This window comes from Chlorocebus sabaeus, chromosome 1 (genome assembly GCF_047675955.1).
Source record: "Chlorocebus sabaeus isolate Y175 chromosome 1, mChlSab1.0.hap1, whole genome shotgun sequence".
NCBI lineage: Eukaryota > Metazoa > Chordata > Mammalia > Primates > Cercopithecidae > Chlorocebus > Chlorocebus sabaeus.
The window spans coordinates 7,120,265-7,135,987 of NC_132904.1; the positions used below are offsets into that span (position 1 = coordinate 7,120,265).

The window sequence follows — 15,723 nt, forward strand, 5'->3', positions numbered from 1 at the left end:
TACCTGTAATCCCAGCTACTCGGGAGGCTGAGGCAGGAGAATCGCTTGAACCCAGAAGGCGGAGGTTGTGGTGAGCCGAGATCGCGCCATTGCACTCTAGCCTGGGCAACAAGAGTGAAACTCCATCTCAGGGAAAACACACACACACAAAAATCTGATCTGCTGTAGCTTAATGATTGATGCCCAGACAGTGAATGCTTACGTTACCAAAATAAGTTGATCTTTGAGTATGTTAAAAAGAGTAAAGAAAATATGCAACTGGGTTGAGAATTGTCATGACCATGAAGTTAGTTCTGTGAAAATTCAACAACAAAAAAAGGGCTTCATGCTTACTTTTGCCAAGCATGATGTGGGAAACACAATGTGAGGCTGCTTTTGAGATGTTCTGTTAGATTTATCCAAAATTTAAGGCTGGGCAAGGTGGCTCACGTTTGCAATCCCAGCACTTTGGGAGGCTGTGGCGGGTGGATCACCTGAGGTCAGAAGTTCAAGACCAGCCTAGTCAACATGGCAAAACCCTGTCTCTACTAAAAATATAAAAATTAGCTGGGTATGGCGACGCATACCTGTAATCCCAGCTACTCAGGAGGCTGAGGCAGGAGAATCGCTTGAACCCAAGAGGCAGAGGTTGAAGTGAGCCGAGATCGCACCACTACACTCCAGCCTCGGCAATAGATTGACTCTGTCTCAAAAATAAGTAAATAAAAATTTGAAAAATAAAATTATAAAATCAGCACTAGATAATTAGGATGGAAACACACAACCTATCTACCGGCTGTTTCCCTTTATATCAGGGTTTGTCAACCTTGTACTACTGACATTCTGGATCTGTTAATTCATTGTAGTTAGGGCTGTCCTGTGCACTACAGATGCTTCAGCAGCATTCCTAGCCTCTACTCATTAAATACCAGTAGCACCACCCCAGTCTGACCATCAGAAATGTCCACTGCTAAATGTTTCCTTGGGGGCAAAATCATCCCCAGTTAAGAATCGGCTTTAAATAAATATTCTAGTATCTCCAACTGTCTAAAGCCTCATCCACTCATATTCTCTCCTCACAGTTGCAAAAAATCTTTCCCCCGGTCTTCCTGGTAATCCAGGCTAAATCCCAAAGCCTACCTTAACATTTCATTTGTCTTTGCCTCCAAAATCCTCAGAAAGCATGCTGTACAACTTCAACAAGGACAGGTCAGTTTTCTTGTTTAAAACCACAGTTGGTGCCAGGCATGGTGGCACACGCCTGTAATCCCAGCACTTTGGGAGGCCGAGGCAGGAGGATCACGAGGTCAGGAGTTCGAGACCAGCCTGACCAACATGGTGAAACCCTGTCTCTACTAAAAATACAAAAATTACCTGGGCATGGTGGTGCACAGCTTTAAACCCAGCTGGCAGATGCAGGACAATCACCTGAACCTGGGAGGCAGAGGTTAGAGTGACTCGAGATTGCGCCACTGCACGTCAGCCTGGGAGAGAGCGTGACTCCCTCTCAAAAAAAAAAAAACAAAAAAACCACAGTTGGAGGCCAGGTGCGGTGGCTCATGCCTGTAATCCCAGCACTTTGGTAGGCCGAGGAGGGCAAATCACCTGAGGTCAGGAGTTCAAGACCAGACTGGCCAACATGGCAAAACCCCGTCTCTACTAAAAATACAAAAATTAGCCGGGCGTGGTGGCGGGAGCCTGTAATCCAAGCTACTCGAGAGGCTGAGACAGGAGAATCATTTGAACTCAGGAGGTGGAGGTTACAGTGAGCAGAGATCAGGCCACTGCACTCTAGCCTGGGTAACAGAGTGAGACTCTGTCTCAAAACAAAAACTAAAAATAGGCTAGGCACAGTGGCTCACATCTGTAATCCCAGCCCTTTGGGAAGCCAAAGCAGGTAGATCACTTGAGGTCAGGAGTTTGAGATCAGCCTGACCAACATGGTGAAACACCGTCTCTACTAAAAAAACACAAAATTAGCCCAGCATGGTGGTGCATGCCTGTAATCCCAGCTACTTGGGATGCTGAGGCAGGAGAATGGCTTGAACCGGGGAGGCAGACATTGCAGTGAGCTGAGATCACACCACTACACTCCAGCCTGGGCAACAAGAGCAAAACTCCGTCTCAAAAAATAAATAAATAAATAAAAATAAAAGCACTGTTGGTAAGAGACTTGATACTAAAACTCAAGGCTCAACATCCCCAATTAAGTACTCTTCTCTATTATAACATGCTGCTATCCATCGGTTACAAAGTTTAGTCAGTCCTTCACTGCCAATGTGTCTTGCTTCTATCTCTTCCTTTCCATTTCTACCTATAACCTACAGCAATGTTTCTCAAACTTTTGCATGCATCAATATCACCTGCCTTGTTAAAACACAGAATGCTGGGTCCCAGCTCCAGAGTTTCTAGTTCAGTAAGTTTGGGGTGGGGTCCAAGAATTCGTATTCTAACATGTTCCCAGACACCCAGGTAATGCTCATGCTGCTAATGAGAGACCTACACTTTGAAAACTACTGCCTTAAGAGTTCAGGGTTCCTGTCACCTCAAAAGGGAAGCTATTTCAACATCCTTCCAGACCACCCCTGACCCGAAACTGTAGGTATTACTCCCAAAACATCACTTTGGCCAAATCACTATTAAAAACAAACTGGCTGGGTGCAGTGGCTCATGCCTGTAATCCCAGCACTTTGGGAGGCCAAGGCGGACGGATCATTTGAGGTCAGAAGTTCCAGACCAGCCTGGCCAATAATAGTGAGACCCCGTCTCTACTGAAAATACAAAAAATTAGCTGGGCGTGGTGGTGTGTGCCTGTAATCCCAGCTACTCAGGAGGCTGAGGCAGGAGAATCGCTTGAACCCAAGAAGTGTAGGTTACAGTGAGCCGAGATCATGCCATTGCACTCCAGCCTGGACGTCGCAGTGAGACTCCACATCCCCCCCCCAAAAAAAAAAAAAAAAACTAATGGCTATGTCCACACTTGGCTTTCAAAGTTGTTTAAAATTTCTACCCAACATTATCAGCAGTGCCCCTCAAAAGACACCACCTACTTTAGTACTTGCTCATCCATCAAAGATCCACAGAATAGGCCTTATAGTAGTAGTATAAAGCTTATGCTGTCTTTACCACCTGAAAGGCCACCCTCTTCCCTCCTCCTCTCTACCTACCTGAAGGAGGCCTTCACCAATGTATTTGCCAAAAACATTCGTTTGGTCACTATTTGCTGCCTTTTATCTTTAGGGTTTAACTTTTTACCAAGTACTCACAGACAGAGAAAAACCCCAAGAACCTAAAATTTAAAACAGAAAACAAGGATATGAGTGACATACATAAATAAAAGCCTTGACATACTCACAAACTGCACAATACTGCTATTTTAACAGATCAAGTGCAATAAGTTCAAAGTTCATGAAAAGAAAGAATGTACCATCTTTTTTTGAAACATGATCAAACACTGGCTATCAAATATTTATAGCTATCTCATTCACGATGTTAAGCAGACAGACATCAGGAAGAAAACGTTAAAGTAGGCGGGGAGTGGTGGTTCATGCCTGCAATCTCAGTATTCTGGGAGACCAAGGCAGGCGGATCACCTGAGGTCAGGAGTTCCACACCAGCCTGGCCAATATGGTAAAACCCCATCTCCACTAAAAATACAAAAATTGGCCAGGCATGGTGGCACACACCTGTAATCCCAGCTACTAGGGAGGCTGAGGCAGGAGAATCGCCTTAACCTGGGAGGCAGAGGTTGCAGTGAGCTAAGATCACACCACTACACTCCAACCTAGGCGACAAGAGCGAAACTCCATCTCAAAAAAAAAAAAGAAAATATTAAAGTAGCCTCAAAAAAAGAGAAAGTACTCAGCCTACACACAGTGCAGTAAGGGTAGTTATTATTATTATTAATATTATTTGAGATGGAGTTTCACTCTTGTCACCCAGGCTAGAATGCGATGGCGTGATCTCAGCTCACTACAATCTCCACCTTCCAGGTTCAGGCAATTCTCCCACCTCAGCATCCCGAGTAGCTCAGACTACAGGTGTGCACCACCATGCCCAGCTCATTTTGTATTTTTAGTAGAGATGGGGTTTCGTCATGTTGGCCAGGCTGGTCTCGAACTCGTGACCACAGGTGATCTGCCCACCTCGGCCTCACAAAGTGCTGGGATTACAGGCGTGAACCACTGCACCCAGCCTGTTTTCTGTATAAAGTACATAAGAGACACTGGATGATATGACAGAAGAAACTTGGAGTTTGGAGTCAGGGTACCTGAGTTCAAGGTCTGGTTTCACCTCTTACCAACTCTGTGATCTTGGGCAAGTCATGGCCCCTCTCTGGGCCTCTCTCTCCATAATTTAAAAAAAAAAAAAAAATCAAGATTTAAAACTATACCATCTACCTTACAAAGTTCTTTTGAGAATTAAATAAGGTAATACATATGAAAGAACCTAGCCTACTATCTGACATATAATAAATTTTTACTGAATTTTAACTCTTTTTGATGTGAAAGTGCAATGCAAAAATAAAGTACTATTCCCAAAGTGAGATAAACAGAGAAAATTAATGAAACCTAATTAAGAGTGTCCATTACCCCCGCAAAATAGAAAGATACAAAGAATGTATGTCTATCTACATGACATACGTAATGTATCAATTCCTTGACTTAATAACCAAAACCAAGATCTGAGAATAACACAAACATCATCACTTGCAACTTCACAGCTTTAAGGCTGTCTAAAGGTCAGCAAAACCTAGGCACAGTTTAGGACAGGGTTAGAACAAGGGAACTTAAGGCCGGGCACGGTGGCTCATGCCTGTAATCCCAACACTTTGGGAGGCCGAGGTGGGCGGATCACTGGAGGTCAGGAGTTTGAGACCAGCCTGACCAACATGGTGAAACCCTGTCTCTACTAAAACAATACAAAAATCAGCCAGGTGGGGTGGCGGGCGCCTGTAATCCCAGCTACTAGGGAGACTGAGGCGGAAGAATCGGTTGAACCCGGGAGGCGGAGGTTGCAGTGAGCCGAGATCACGCCATTGCACTCCAGCCTGAGCGACCATAGTGAAACTGTCTCACAAAAGGGGGCGGGGGGGGAAGAATAGGTGAGCTTAAAATTCAGACTAAACTTTACTTTTTTATTTTTATTTTTATTTTTTGAGACGGAGTCTCTCTCTGTCACCCAGGCTGGAGTGCAGTGGCACGATCTCAGCTGACGGCAACCTCTGCCTCACGAGTTCAAGCGATTCTCCTGTCTCAGCCTCCTGGGTAGCTGGGATTACAGGCATGTGGTGCCACTACGCCCGGCTAATTTTTGTATTTTTAGTAGAGACAGGGTTTCACCATGTTGGTCAGGCTGGTCTTGAAGTCCTGACGTCAAGCAATCTACTCCCCTTGGCCTCCCAAAGTGCTGGGATTACAGGTGTAAGCCACATCTGGCCACACTAAACTTTTAAAGTCAACTAGACACTTTATTATTTGTTCTAATGGTCCGAATACCAAATACCATCAATGTGGTATTCTGAGATGTATGCTACGCATATGTTTTTATTTGTTACAGTTTAGGTCTCCGGTTCTTATCTACGCTGCAAGACCCAATATCCAGATATCCTCCTCATCCCTACCTGCCAAAGTGTCCTCTATTCTAATTTATTAATTTTTTTAGAGACAGGGTCTTGCTCTGTAGCCCAAGCTGGAGTGCACTGGCACAGTCATAGCTCACCACAGCCTTAAGCCCCTGGGCTCAAGTGATACTTCTGCCTCAACCTCCTGAGTAGCTGGGACCACAGGTGTGAGCCACTACATCCAGACCCTCCTCCACTCTAGTGGCTTACTACTGGCATTCAAGAAAATTGGTAGCAAAAAAGAGCATATATTAGAGCTTTCAACAATATCGACAAATACTTATTCAGCACTTGCTATGTGTTAGGCCCTATTTGAAGCATCTAGCACATAGCATCAACAAAAACGACGTCCCAGCTTTCAAGGAGCTTATACTCTAGTGGGAAGCTATACACAAAGTACAGTAGTGATTAGTGCTCAGCAAAATAAAACAGAAAATGATAGGGCTTAAATATAATCCTCATTCTACAGGCCCAAAATATAGCTTACTGTGGAAGACTGACATGTAAGAATAAAAAATTAACTCCATCATTATCTGCATTTTTGAATCACTCAAAAATGGTCAAGTTTTTCCTACATTTATTAGGAGGGAGGCCGCAACAATGAGACCAGTGTGCTCTCTACCAACACAGACTAAAGACTAAATCTCATAAAATAATTAGAAATAAACTAATTCAACAATGTAGACCACATATAATTTTTCCTAGTTAACGTTATACTTTCATACTAGAAAAAAAAAAAGGCTTAAAATAAATATTCTATTTTACTTAGTCTATTCCCAGTCAAAAAGACCTCAGGGTGGGAAGGGGGACCAGGTGCAGTGGCTCACACTTATAATCCCAAGACCTGGGGAGGTTGGAGAGGCCTCCAGGCAGGAGAGAGGATCACCTAAGCCCAGGAGTTCAAGACCAGCCTGGGCAACACGTGAAAACCTGTCTCTAGAAAGATTTTAAAAATAAGCCAGGTGTGGTGGCATGTATCTGTGGCCCAAGCCACTCAGGAGACTGAGGTAAGAGGATCACCTGGGGAGGCTGATGCTGCAGTGGTAGTGCCCATTGCACTCTGGCCTGGGAAACAGAGTAAGACCCTGTATCAAAAAAAAAAAAAAAAAAGGCCAGGCATGGTAGCTCACGCCCGTAATCCCAGCACTTTGGGAGGCCCAGGAGGACAGATTGCCTGAGGTCAGGAGTTTGAAACCAGCCTGGCTAACGTGGTGAAACCCCATATCTACTTAAAATACAAAATTAGCCGGGCACGGTGATGCATGCCTGTAATCCCAGCTACTTGGAGGCTGAAGCAGGAGAATCGCTTGAACCCGGAAGGGGGAGGCTGCGGTGAGCCCAGATTGCACCACTGCACTACAGCCTGGGCAACAAGAGCAAAACTCCATCTCAAAAAAAAAAAAAAAAAAATTAAATTTAAAAAAAGATAATCTGGTAATCGCTGCTGAATTTGGGGAGACACTTTCAAGGGTAACCCAAAGAAAGGTGGGACTAGCACCAGAGTTTCAGCGGCCCCAGTTCCTTGCAATAGATAAATGATTTAGCTATTTCATAGAGAATTATATGTAAGACAAGTTAACAGGATTAAATATGTGATAATATAATAACATCTTTCAGAAAAGCTCTTCATTTGTTTTTTATTTTATTTTTTTTTGCTAGGCGAAAGTGCTAAAAGCTCTCAATTTCATCAAGATTGACAAGCACACCAGGCATAGTGGCTCACACCTGTAATCCCAGCACTTTGGGAAGCCAAGGTGGATCACTTGAGTCTGGGAGTTCAAGACCAGATTGAGCAAAAAAAAATCAGACCAGCCTGAACAGCCTGAGCAGGGAGAGCCTGCCTTTACAGAAAAAATTAAAAATTAGCCAGGTATGGTGGCACATGCCTGTAGTCCCAGCTATAGTCCCATGCTGAGATGGGAGGACCACTTGAGCAGTTGAAGCTACAATGAGCTATGATCACGCCACTGCACTCTAGCCTGTGCAACAGAGTAACACCCTGTCTCCAAAAAAAAAAGAAATACAGAAATAAATCATTGTTACCTCAGAACAACCCACCCCGGCATCAAAAGGAAGCTTCTATCCCTCCCACTTGAGTACCTCCTCAGGTATACAAACTCGCCTCAGAGATCTGGCTTTGTTCTGGCAATCAATATACAAAAGTACTAATATTTTCATTACCTAAAAAAAAATTAAGTCTTGCTTAAGATAAGCCAAACATTGTTTATCCACCCTTGTCAATTCCTAGCTGTTCAACTCCAAAACTGCAAAATATTCTAGTTCCAGAAAGTGTAGCTTATGTTCCAAATCTACACATATACACCATCTTCAAAGGCGCATTTCTTTTCCACATGTAATAGGTAAATAACGAAGCTTGGAAAAACAACCCTTTTTTTTTCTTTACTTTTTTTTTTTTTTTTTTTGGAGACAGTGTCTCGCTCTGTCGCCCAGGTTGGAGTGCAGTGGTGCCGTCTCAGCTCACTGCAACCTCTACCTCCTGGGTTCAAGCAATTCTCCTGTCTCAGCCTCCTGAGTAGCTGGGACTACGGGCGCCTGCCACCACGCCCGGCTAATTTTTGTATTTTTAGTAGAGACAGGGTTTCACCTTGTTGGTCAGGCTGGTCTCAAACTCCTGACCTCAAGTGATCCACCCACCTCGGCCTCCCAAACTGCTGGGATTACAGGCCTGAGCAACTGCGCCCAGCCAAAAAACAATATTTGTGTGAGAAATGGGGGTCTATGTTGCCCAGACTGGTCTCGAACTCCTGCACTCAAGTAATCCTCCCTCCCCGGCCTCCCAAAGTGCTGGGAGTACAGGTGTGAGTCACCATAACTGGCAAAAAACAATTTTTTAAAACTAGTTATTCCTTTTTTTTTTTTTTTTTTTTAAGATGGAGTTTTCCTCTGGTTCCCCAGGCTGGAGTGCAATGGCATGATCTTGGCTCAGCACAACCTGTCTCGTGGGTTCAAGTGATTCTCCTGCCTCAGCCTCCGTAGTAGCTGGGATTACAGGCATGTGCCACCACACTCGGTTAATTTTGTATTTTCAGTAGAGAAGGGGTTTCTCCATGTTGTGTCAGGCTGGTCTCGCTCTCCCAACCTCAGGTGATGGGCCCACCTCGGCCTCCCAAAGTTCTGGGATTATAGGCATGACACACGGCCCTCGGCCTTTTTTTTTTTTTTTTTTTTTTTTTTGAGGTGGAGTCTCGCTCAGTCACCCAGGCCAGAGTGCAACGATGTGATCTCGGTTCACTGCAACCTCTGCCTCTCAGGTTCAAGTGATTCTCCTGACTCAGCCGCCTGAGTAGCTGGGATTACAGGCACCCTACACCACGCCCAGCTAATTTTTTTTTTTGAGATGGAGTCTCACTGTCACCCAGGCTGGAGTGCAGTGGCGCAATCTCAGCTCAGTGCAACCTCCACCTCCCAAGTTCAAGCAATTCTCCTGCCTCAGCCTCCCCAGTAGCTAGGATTACAGGCACGCACCACCACCCCCAGCGCCCAGCTAATTTTTGTATTTTTAGTAGAGATGGGGTTTCACCATGTTGGCCAGGCTGGTTTCAAACTCTTGACCTCAGGTGATCCTCCTGCCTAGGCCTCCCAAAGTGATGGGATTACAGGCGTGAGTCACCACACCCAGCCCTTAACTAGTTATTTCTGATCTTTTTTTCCAAAAATGACTTGTTGGGAGGCCAAGGTGGGCAGATCGTTTGAGCCCAGGAGTTCAAGACTAGCCTTCGGAACATGGCAAAACCCTACCTCCACAAAAAATACAAAAATTAACCAGGCATGGTGGCACAGGGTTGTAGTCCTAGCTACCTGGGAAGCTGACGTGGGAAGATCACTTGAGACCAGGATGTCGAGGCTTCTATGACCTGTGGTCACGCCACTGCACTCTAGACTGGGCGACAAAGACAGACCCTATCTCAAAAAAAGAAAAAAAAAAAAAAAAAAAACCAAATAAGAAAGTTCCCTCCAGGCCAGGCGCAGTGGCTCACACCTGTAATCCCACCATTTTGGGAGGCCGAGGCAGGCGGAACACCAGAGGTCAGGAGATTGAGACCATCCTGGCTAACATGGTGAAACCCTGCCTCTACTAAAAAATATAAAAAACAAAAAACTAGCCAGGCGTGGCAGCGGGTGCCTGTAGTACTAGCTACTCAGGCTGAGGCCAGAGAATGGTGTGAACCCGGGAGGTGGAGCTTGCAGTGAGCTGAGATCGCGCCACTGCACTCCAGCCTGGGCCACAGAGCAAAACTCCGTCTCAAAAAAAAAAAAAAGAAAAAGAAAGTTCCCTCCAAATATATAATATGCCCTCTTACACAAACACTGCTAAGATAGCACATTAAACAAAAGAAAACATATGCTAGTTAAGGGTTAATGTATGCAACAGGTAGCAATCACCTTACAACTTAAAGAAAAAAAGAAAAAAAAAAATCTTGCCAAGACAAAAGTCAAGAGTACTTGTCTCTCCTTCCCACTATACCTCCCTACCTTGTTTTATTTAAAAAAAAAAAAAAAAAAAGTGGGCCAGGTGCAGTGGCTTGCACCTGTAATCCCAGCACTTTGGGAAGTGGGTAGATCACCTGAGGTCAGGAGTTCGAAACCAGCCTGGCCAATGTAGCGAAACCCCGTCTCAACTAAAAATACAAAAAAATTAGCTGGGCATGGTGGCAGGCGCCTGTAATCGTAGCTACTTGGGAAGCTGAGGCAGGAGAATCGTTTGAACCCGGGAGGCAGAGGTTGCAGTGAGCCAAGATCGCGCCATTGCACTCTGGGCGAGAGTGAGACACTGTCTCAAAAAAAATAAAATAAAATAAAATAAAAAAAGTGAAGCCGGGCACAGTGGCTCACACCTGTAATCCCAGCAATTTGGGAGGCCGATGTGGGTGGATCATTTGAGGTCAGGAGTTCAAGACCAGCCTAGCCAACATGGTGAAATTCCATCTTTACTAAAAATACAAAAATTATCTGGGTGTGGTGGCAGGCACCTGTAGTCCCAGCTACTCGGGACACTGAGGCAGGAGAATCACCTGAACCTGGGAGCCAGAGGTTGTAAGTGAGCCCTGATAGTGCCACTGCACTCCAGCCTGCGCAACAGAGTAAGATTCGTTCTCAAAACAAACAACAAAACCCAAAAGTCCGGGCACAGTGGCTCATGCCTGTAATCCCAGCACTTCGGGAGGCTGAGGCAGGCGGATCACCAGAGGTCAGGAGTTGGAGACCAGCCTGGCCAACAAGGTGAAACCCCGCCTTTACTAAAAATAGAAAAATCAGCCAGGTGTGGTGGTAGGCACCTGTAATCTCAGCTACTCTGGAGGCTAAGACAGCAGAATCACTTGAACCCAGGAGGAAGAGGTTGTAGTAAGCAGAGACAGTACCACTGGACACCAGCCTGGGTGACAAGAGTGAAACTCCGTCTCAAAAAAAAAAAGTGAAAAGTTTTACTTGCTAGAAAGGCTCTTCCTTTGGACTGTAAAATCCCTTACATATCTACCTAACAACTTGACATGATAAAAGTGAATTCCATATAGCAATAACTACCTGGGAAAGGAGTTTTATGGCATCATCTCTTTTTCTGTTCCCAAAGAAAAGTTTAATTCAAGAAATGTAAAATATATATATATATCCCAATGATACAATATTCCACTACGGATACGCTTAATTTCTACAAAGTTAGAGATGAAGAATTATAATCTCAACACATGAATTGGGAACGAGACAAATCTCTGAAATTAGGCTCACCGGAATATATGCATGCTGAATATATACTTCCCAATATACACCAAACCTTTCTAGCAGTCACAAAACAAATAAATAAATAAGCCAGGTACTGTGGCTCACGCTTGTAATCCCAGCACTTTGTGATGCCAAGGTGGGAGGATTGCTTAAGGTCAGGAATTCAAGACTAGCACGGGCAACATAGCAAGACCCCGTCTCTAAGAAAAAAAAAAAAAAAAATCTGAAAATTAGCCTGGCATGGTGGCATATGACTGTAGTCCCAGCTACTCAGGAGGATGGAATGGAAGATTGCTTGAGCCCAAGAATTTGAGGCTACAGTGAGTTATAATCACACCACTGAACTTCACCCTGGGCAGAGCAAGATCCTGTCTATGAAAATAAAAATAAAAGGCCGGGCACGGTGGCTCACGCCTGTAATCCCAGCACTTCGGGAGGCCAAGGCGGGCAGATCACAAGGTCAGGAGATCAAGACCATCCTGCTTAACATGGTGAAACCCCGTCTCCACTAAAAGTACAAAAAATTAGCCGGGCGCAATAGTCCTGGCTACTCAGGAGGCTGAGGCAGGAGAATGGCGTGAACCCGGGAGGCAGAGCTTGCAGTGAGCAGAGATCGCGCCACTGCACTCCAGCCTGGGCAACAGAGCCAGACTCTGCCTCAGAAAATAAATAAATAAATAAATATAAAAATAAAAATAAATAAATAAAAATAAAAAACAGGCCATGGCCAGGTACAGTGGCTCACGTCTGTAACCCCAGCACTTTGGGAGGCCAAGGCGGGTGGATCACGAGGTCAGGAGATCAAGATCTTCCTGGCCAACATGGTAAAACTCCATTCTCTACTAAAAATACAAAAATTAGCTGGGCGTGGTGGCCTGTAACTACAGTCCCAGTTACTTCGGAGGCTGAGGCAGGAGGATCACTTGAACCCGGGAGGCGGAGGTTGCGGTGAGCTCAGACCACGCTGCTGCACTCCAAGCCTGGGCGATACAGTAAGACTTGATCTCAATAAAAATAAATAGTAAGTCTTTTCTCAAAAAGAGTAAGGATCACTAGAAAATGTATTGAAGAACCATTCGTTTTCTCCTGAATTCAATCTAAAATGCAGAGCCAAATAAAACCACCATAAATTCCTTTAGTAATCTTCTAGGCCTTTCAGTTCAGCAAATTTCACATACTACATACAATTCTGTGGCTTTCCTCATTGCCCACTCTTCAAACACAAATTCAAATTTTTATTAATACTGTGAGACTATTAATAAAGCTCTCTTTGGCTAAGAGAAACAAAAATTGAATTCTTAAACTCCAATAGGGAAACCTTAAGAGGAAAACATGGCTTAAAGGATCCAAGTGTTCGTATACAGATATAAGCTAATCCTTTCAAATCATGTCTAAAATTTCTTTCAACAACATCTCACACATTCCTCCCAAAACACGTAACTTTATCAGCATCCAGTATTCTACCTGTCTTCAATCAATCCCAATAACCCTTCAAAGCTACCAAAGTGTTAATTTATAAAACAAAAGAGAATAATTCATAGTTCCACTCCCCAGCTCAAAGTTACAAATCAAATCTTAAAAAATGTATTCAACTATCCTTCCTCAAACAGCTTTGCCCCCAAAATTTATATTCTAATCTAACTTAATCAGGTGTATTACAATGTCAGTATTGTAAAATTAGGAATCTTTGTCACATTGTAATCCACAAAATCCTTGGGTATACAATGGTTTCTATAAAAGCTAAAGGCTACATAGAACTCCATTTTCAAACAGGATAAATATATAAAACATAAAATATTTCTGGCCAAAAGCCAAATTCGATATTAATACACCTTTCCCCCTCCTCTGGTGCACAGAAAAGTCACCTGAAAAGTTTTAATCACAGATTCACAGTATATTCACAAATGGAAACAAAACAGTTATCCTACTTCAAAACTGGAGGGTGTGGTGGGGGGAGAAAATACTAACCAATCTCTGGCTGTAACGAATCCTTTCTTCTTCGGGTTCCATCTCTCACTCTTCTGTTGAAATTACTGTAAAGAAACCACTCCAGGGCTGCCTTCCTCTTCCTCCTTAGGAACCAGATTGCAACACTAAAGAATAATGATACAAGCATAAATGAGAACTCATTCTCAAACTTGTGCTTTCTGTTCACGGAAAGGAGTATTTAAGGTAACTGTTAAAGGTTCTCTGAAAAATCAGGTTCCTTTTCATGAGTTTGGGACCTTTCTGCTTTTGGGCAAGTGGTTCCATGTCATGTTCAACATTAATCACATTACAACTGTCGGAGGCCTAGACGGAACGAGATGTTGGTTTCAGTTCCTTGAGGATGGGCCACACCACTAGTTTCTCCCCACAGGATTACCACTAGCAAGGATCCCCTTCGTGACAGCATCAGCAAAAAAAAAAAGCTCAGGACTTTTATCTCTAGAGAGCTGACCAGGTGAAACACCACTGAACTAATCCCAATCCTAACCAAATTAGTTCTCTCTCACCAGTAATCAGAAACTAAAGGCAAGAAGGGCAGACTATGTAAAAAGAGGACAAGAAATTAGGATTTAAATGACCCCAAAACAATTTCCCATACCCCTCCTGTAAGGCCGTGCACAATCGTCGCCTTCCTTTCCAGACTCCCCGGGTCTTTTCATTCTCAAATCTACCCTCCACCTCAACACAAGATGTGCACAACTCTGAAACAAATTTCAGAGGCGCAAATCAAGGACCAAAATTCCATCTGATCTTTTTGGATAAAGTAATAAACGATCGCATCTATGGATACGAGGAAAATACATCTTGTCCAAAAATGCAATAAAAGACCGGCCGGCGCGACGGTCAATCGGCAATACCAAGAAAGGGTTTCCTTTTTTCTAAATATTCTCGTGGATAATGGCTTCCATTGAGAACGCAGGTTCCCCCCGTTTTTGTCACTACATTACAGCCACGTTAACAGCATCCTTTCAAAACTGCTACGAGACCAGAGGACCCAATGACACAGTTTGCGAGAGCAGTTGGTGGCAGAGCCCTCCCGGAGGAAGCCCTGGCCCGAAGTCCGGAGGGAAACCGTGCTTGCACCCCCTGGGCGACGACCACCCGGGCTTGGAGCAGCCAGGGCCGGAGAGGAAAAAGGGCGAATGTCGCTGGGCACCCCCAGGAAAAGGCGTTTCAATGGTTCACCCATCGGAAAAAGAAATAGAAACTTTGCATTCAGTCTTTGGATAACACAGTCAACCAAACTTCCAAATGAGGGGGGGAGGGGGAAACTCACCGGAGATTCTGCTCTTGAGTTCTTGTCCAAGTGAGAAGTAAAAGATTCCAAAGCTGAGAGGAATAATTAAATCCCAAACGTCGTCTTCGGTTTTTCCGTGGATCAACCCAGTATCCAGAGAGGGTCAGAGCGACCAGGAAAAGGGAGCAAACAGTTGCTGAATCAAACCTTCTCTTCTGGCTTTGGAGACCGGGAGTCGGAGGCGTCAGGAGAGGGGAGCGCGACCCCTCGGCGCCGAGCCCGGGGCGCCCCCGCCTCCCCCGGGCCAGCGGTCAGCAGCCCGGGCCCGAGCCCCGGGCCGGCCCCGGCCGCAGGGAGCGCCCTCCTCGCCGTGCCCTCGGCCAGCAGGGGCTGGTCGCCTCCGGGAGCAGCGGCCGATCAGCTGAGACCGGCCGGCCCGAGGCTCTCCGCGCCGCCCCGGCCCCCCGGAACGCGGGCCCCGGCCCCGGGGGGCGGACAGGGCGGGAGCGGCGCGGCACGCCGGGTTGGGGGCCCTGGCTCCCCTCGCGTCTCCCCCTCAGCTCCGGCTCCGCGCTGCGGGACGAGCCCCCTGGCTACTCCCCAGTCGCAGAGGAGGGATTCCGGGGGATGGGCCCCCTGGCGTTGCCCCTCCTCCCGGAGCGCCCCCTGCCCAGGAAAGACAGAGCGGCGACAGGCCCAGCCGCTGGGAAGGTGCTCCGCGAGCCGCCGCCGCCGCTGCCGGGGAGGGGTGTTGTTTCCCTCACACAGGAGGAGCCGCTGAAGCAGCCGCCGCCATTTTGAACCCGTCAGACTCTCACATACACACAGCTCCTCCGAGGCGCACTGCGCAGGCGCCACCTCCCCACCCCTCCTCCAGCTCGCCTCTCCACCCCCCACCCCCTTCAGGCCTCCCTGCGCTTCTTACCGCTCTCCCGGGCGCGCGTGAACGCGCACGCGTCACTCCCCTCTAACGCGGACACACCGCCGGCGCGCGCACGCGCGGATGCGTCGGCCTCGAATCGCCCGCGCCCCGCGACGCCGACGCGGCTCCCTGCGCCCCCTCGCGTCAGGCCGCCTGCCCGCCCTCCCGCCGGCCCGCCGGCCCGCCGCCCCCGCTCCCCGTCGGCGTTCTTCCAGGGCTCGGGCCCGGCCGGCT

General features: G+C 46.3%; 1 protein-coding gene across 5 annotated transcripts in view; it reads right to left on the reverse strand.

The window, feature by feature from the left end:
* KDM2A (lysine demethylase 2A) overlaps nucleotides 1-15,439 on the reverse strand; it is a 150,030-nt gene extending 134,591 nt beyond the window's left edge. Inside the window, exons 1-4 of one of the 5 annotated variants that reach the window (XM_073012997.1) lie at nucleotides 13,310-13,428; nucleotides 3,147-3,268; nucleotides 567-682; nucleotides 4-101 (exon numbers count right to left, since the gene is read on the reverse strand). Coding sequence is in view for 1 of the 5 variants with exons in the window: in XM_007968880.3 (XP_007967071.1) it covers nucleotides 13,310-13,351 (42 nt within the window). In the remaining 4 variants the exon portion in view is untranslated. Of the gene's footprint in view, nucleotides 1-3; nucleotides 3,107-3,146; nucleotides 3,269-13,309; nucleotides 13,435-14,606 lie in introns of those variants that run through there. The other 4 variants (XM_073012975.1, XM_007968880.3, XM_073013035.1 and 1 more) reach the window with 4 other exon arrangements.
* Between the last annotated feature and the right edge of the window lie 284 nt (nucleotides 15,440-15,723).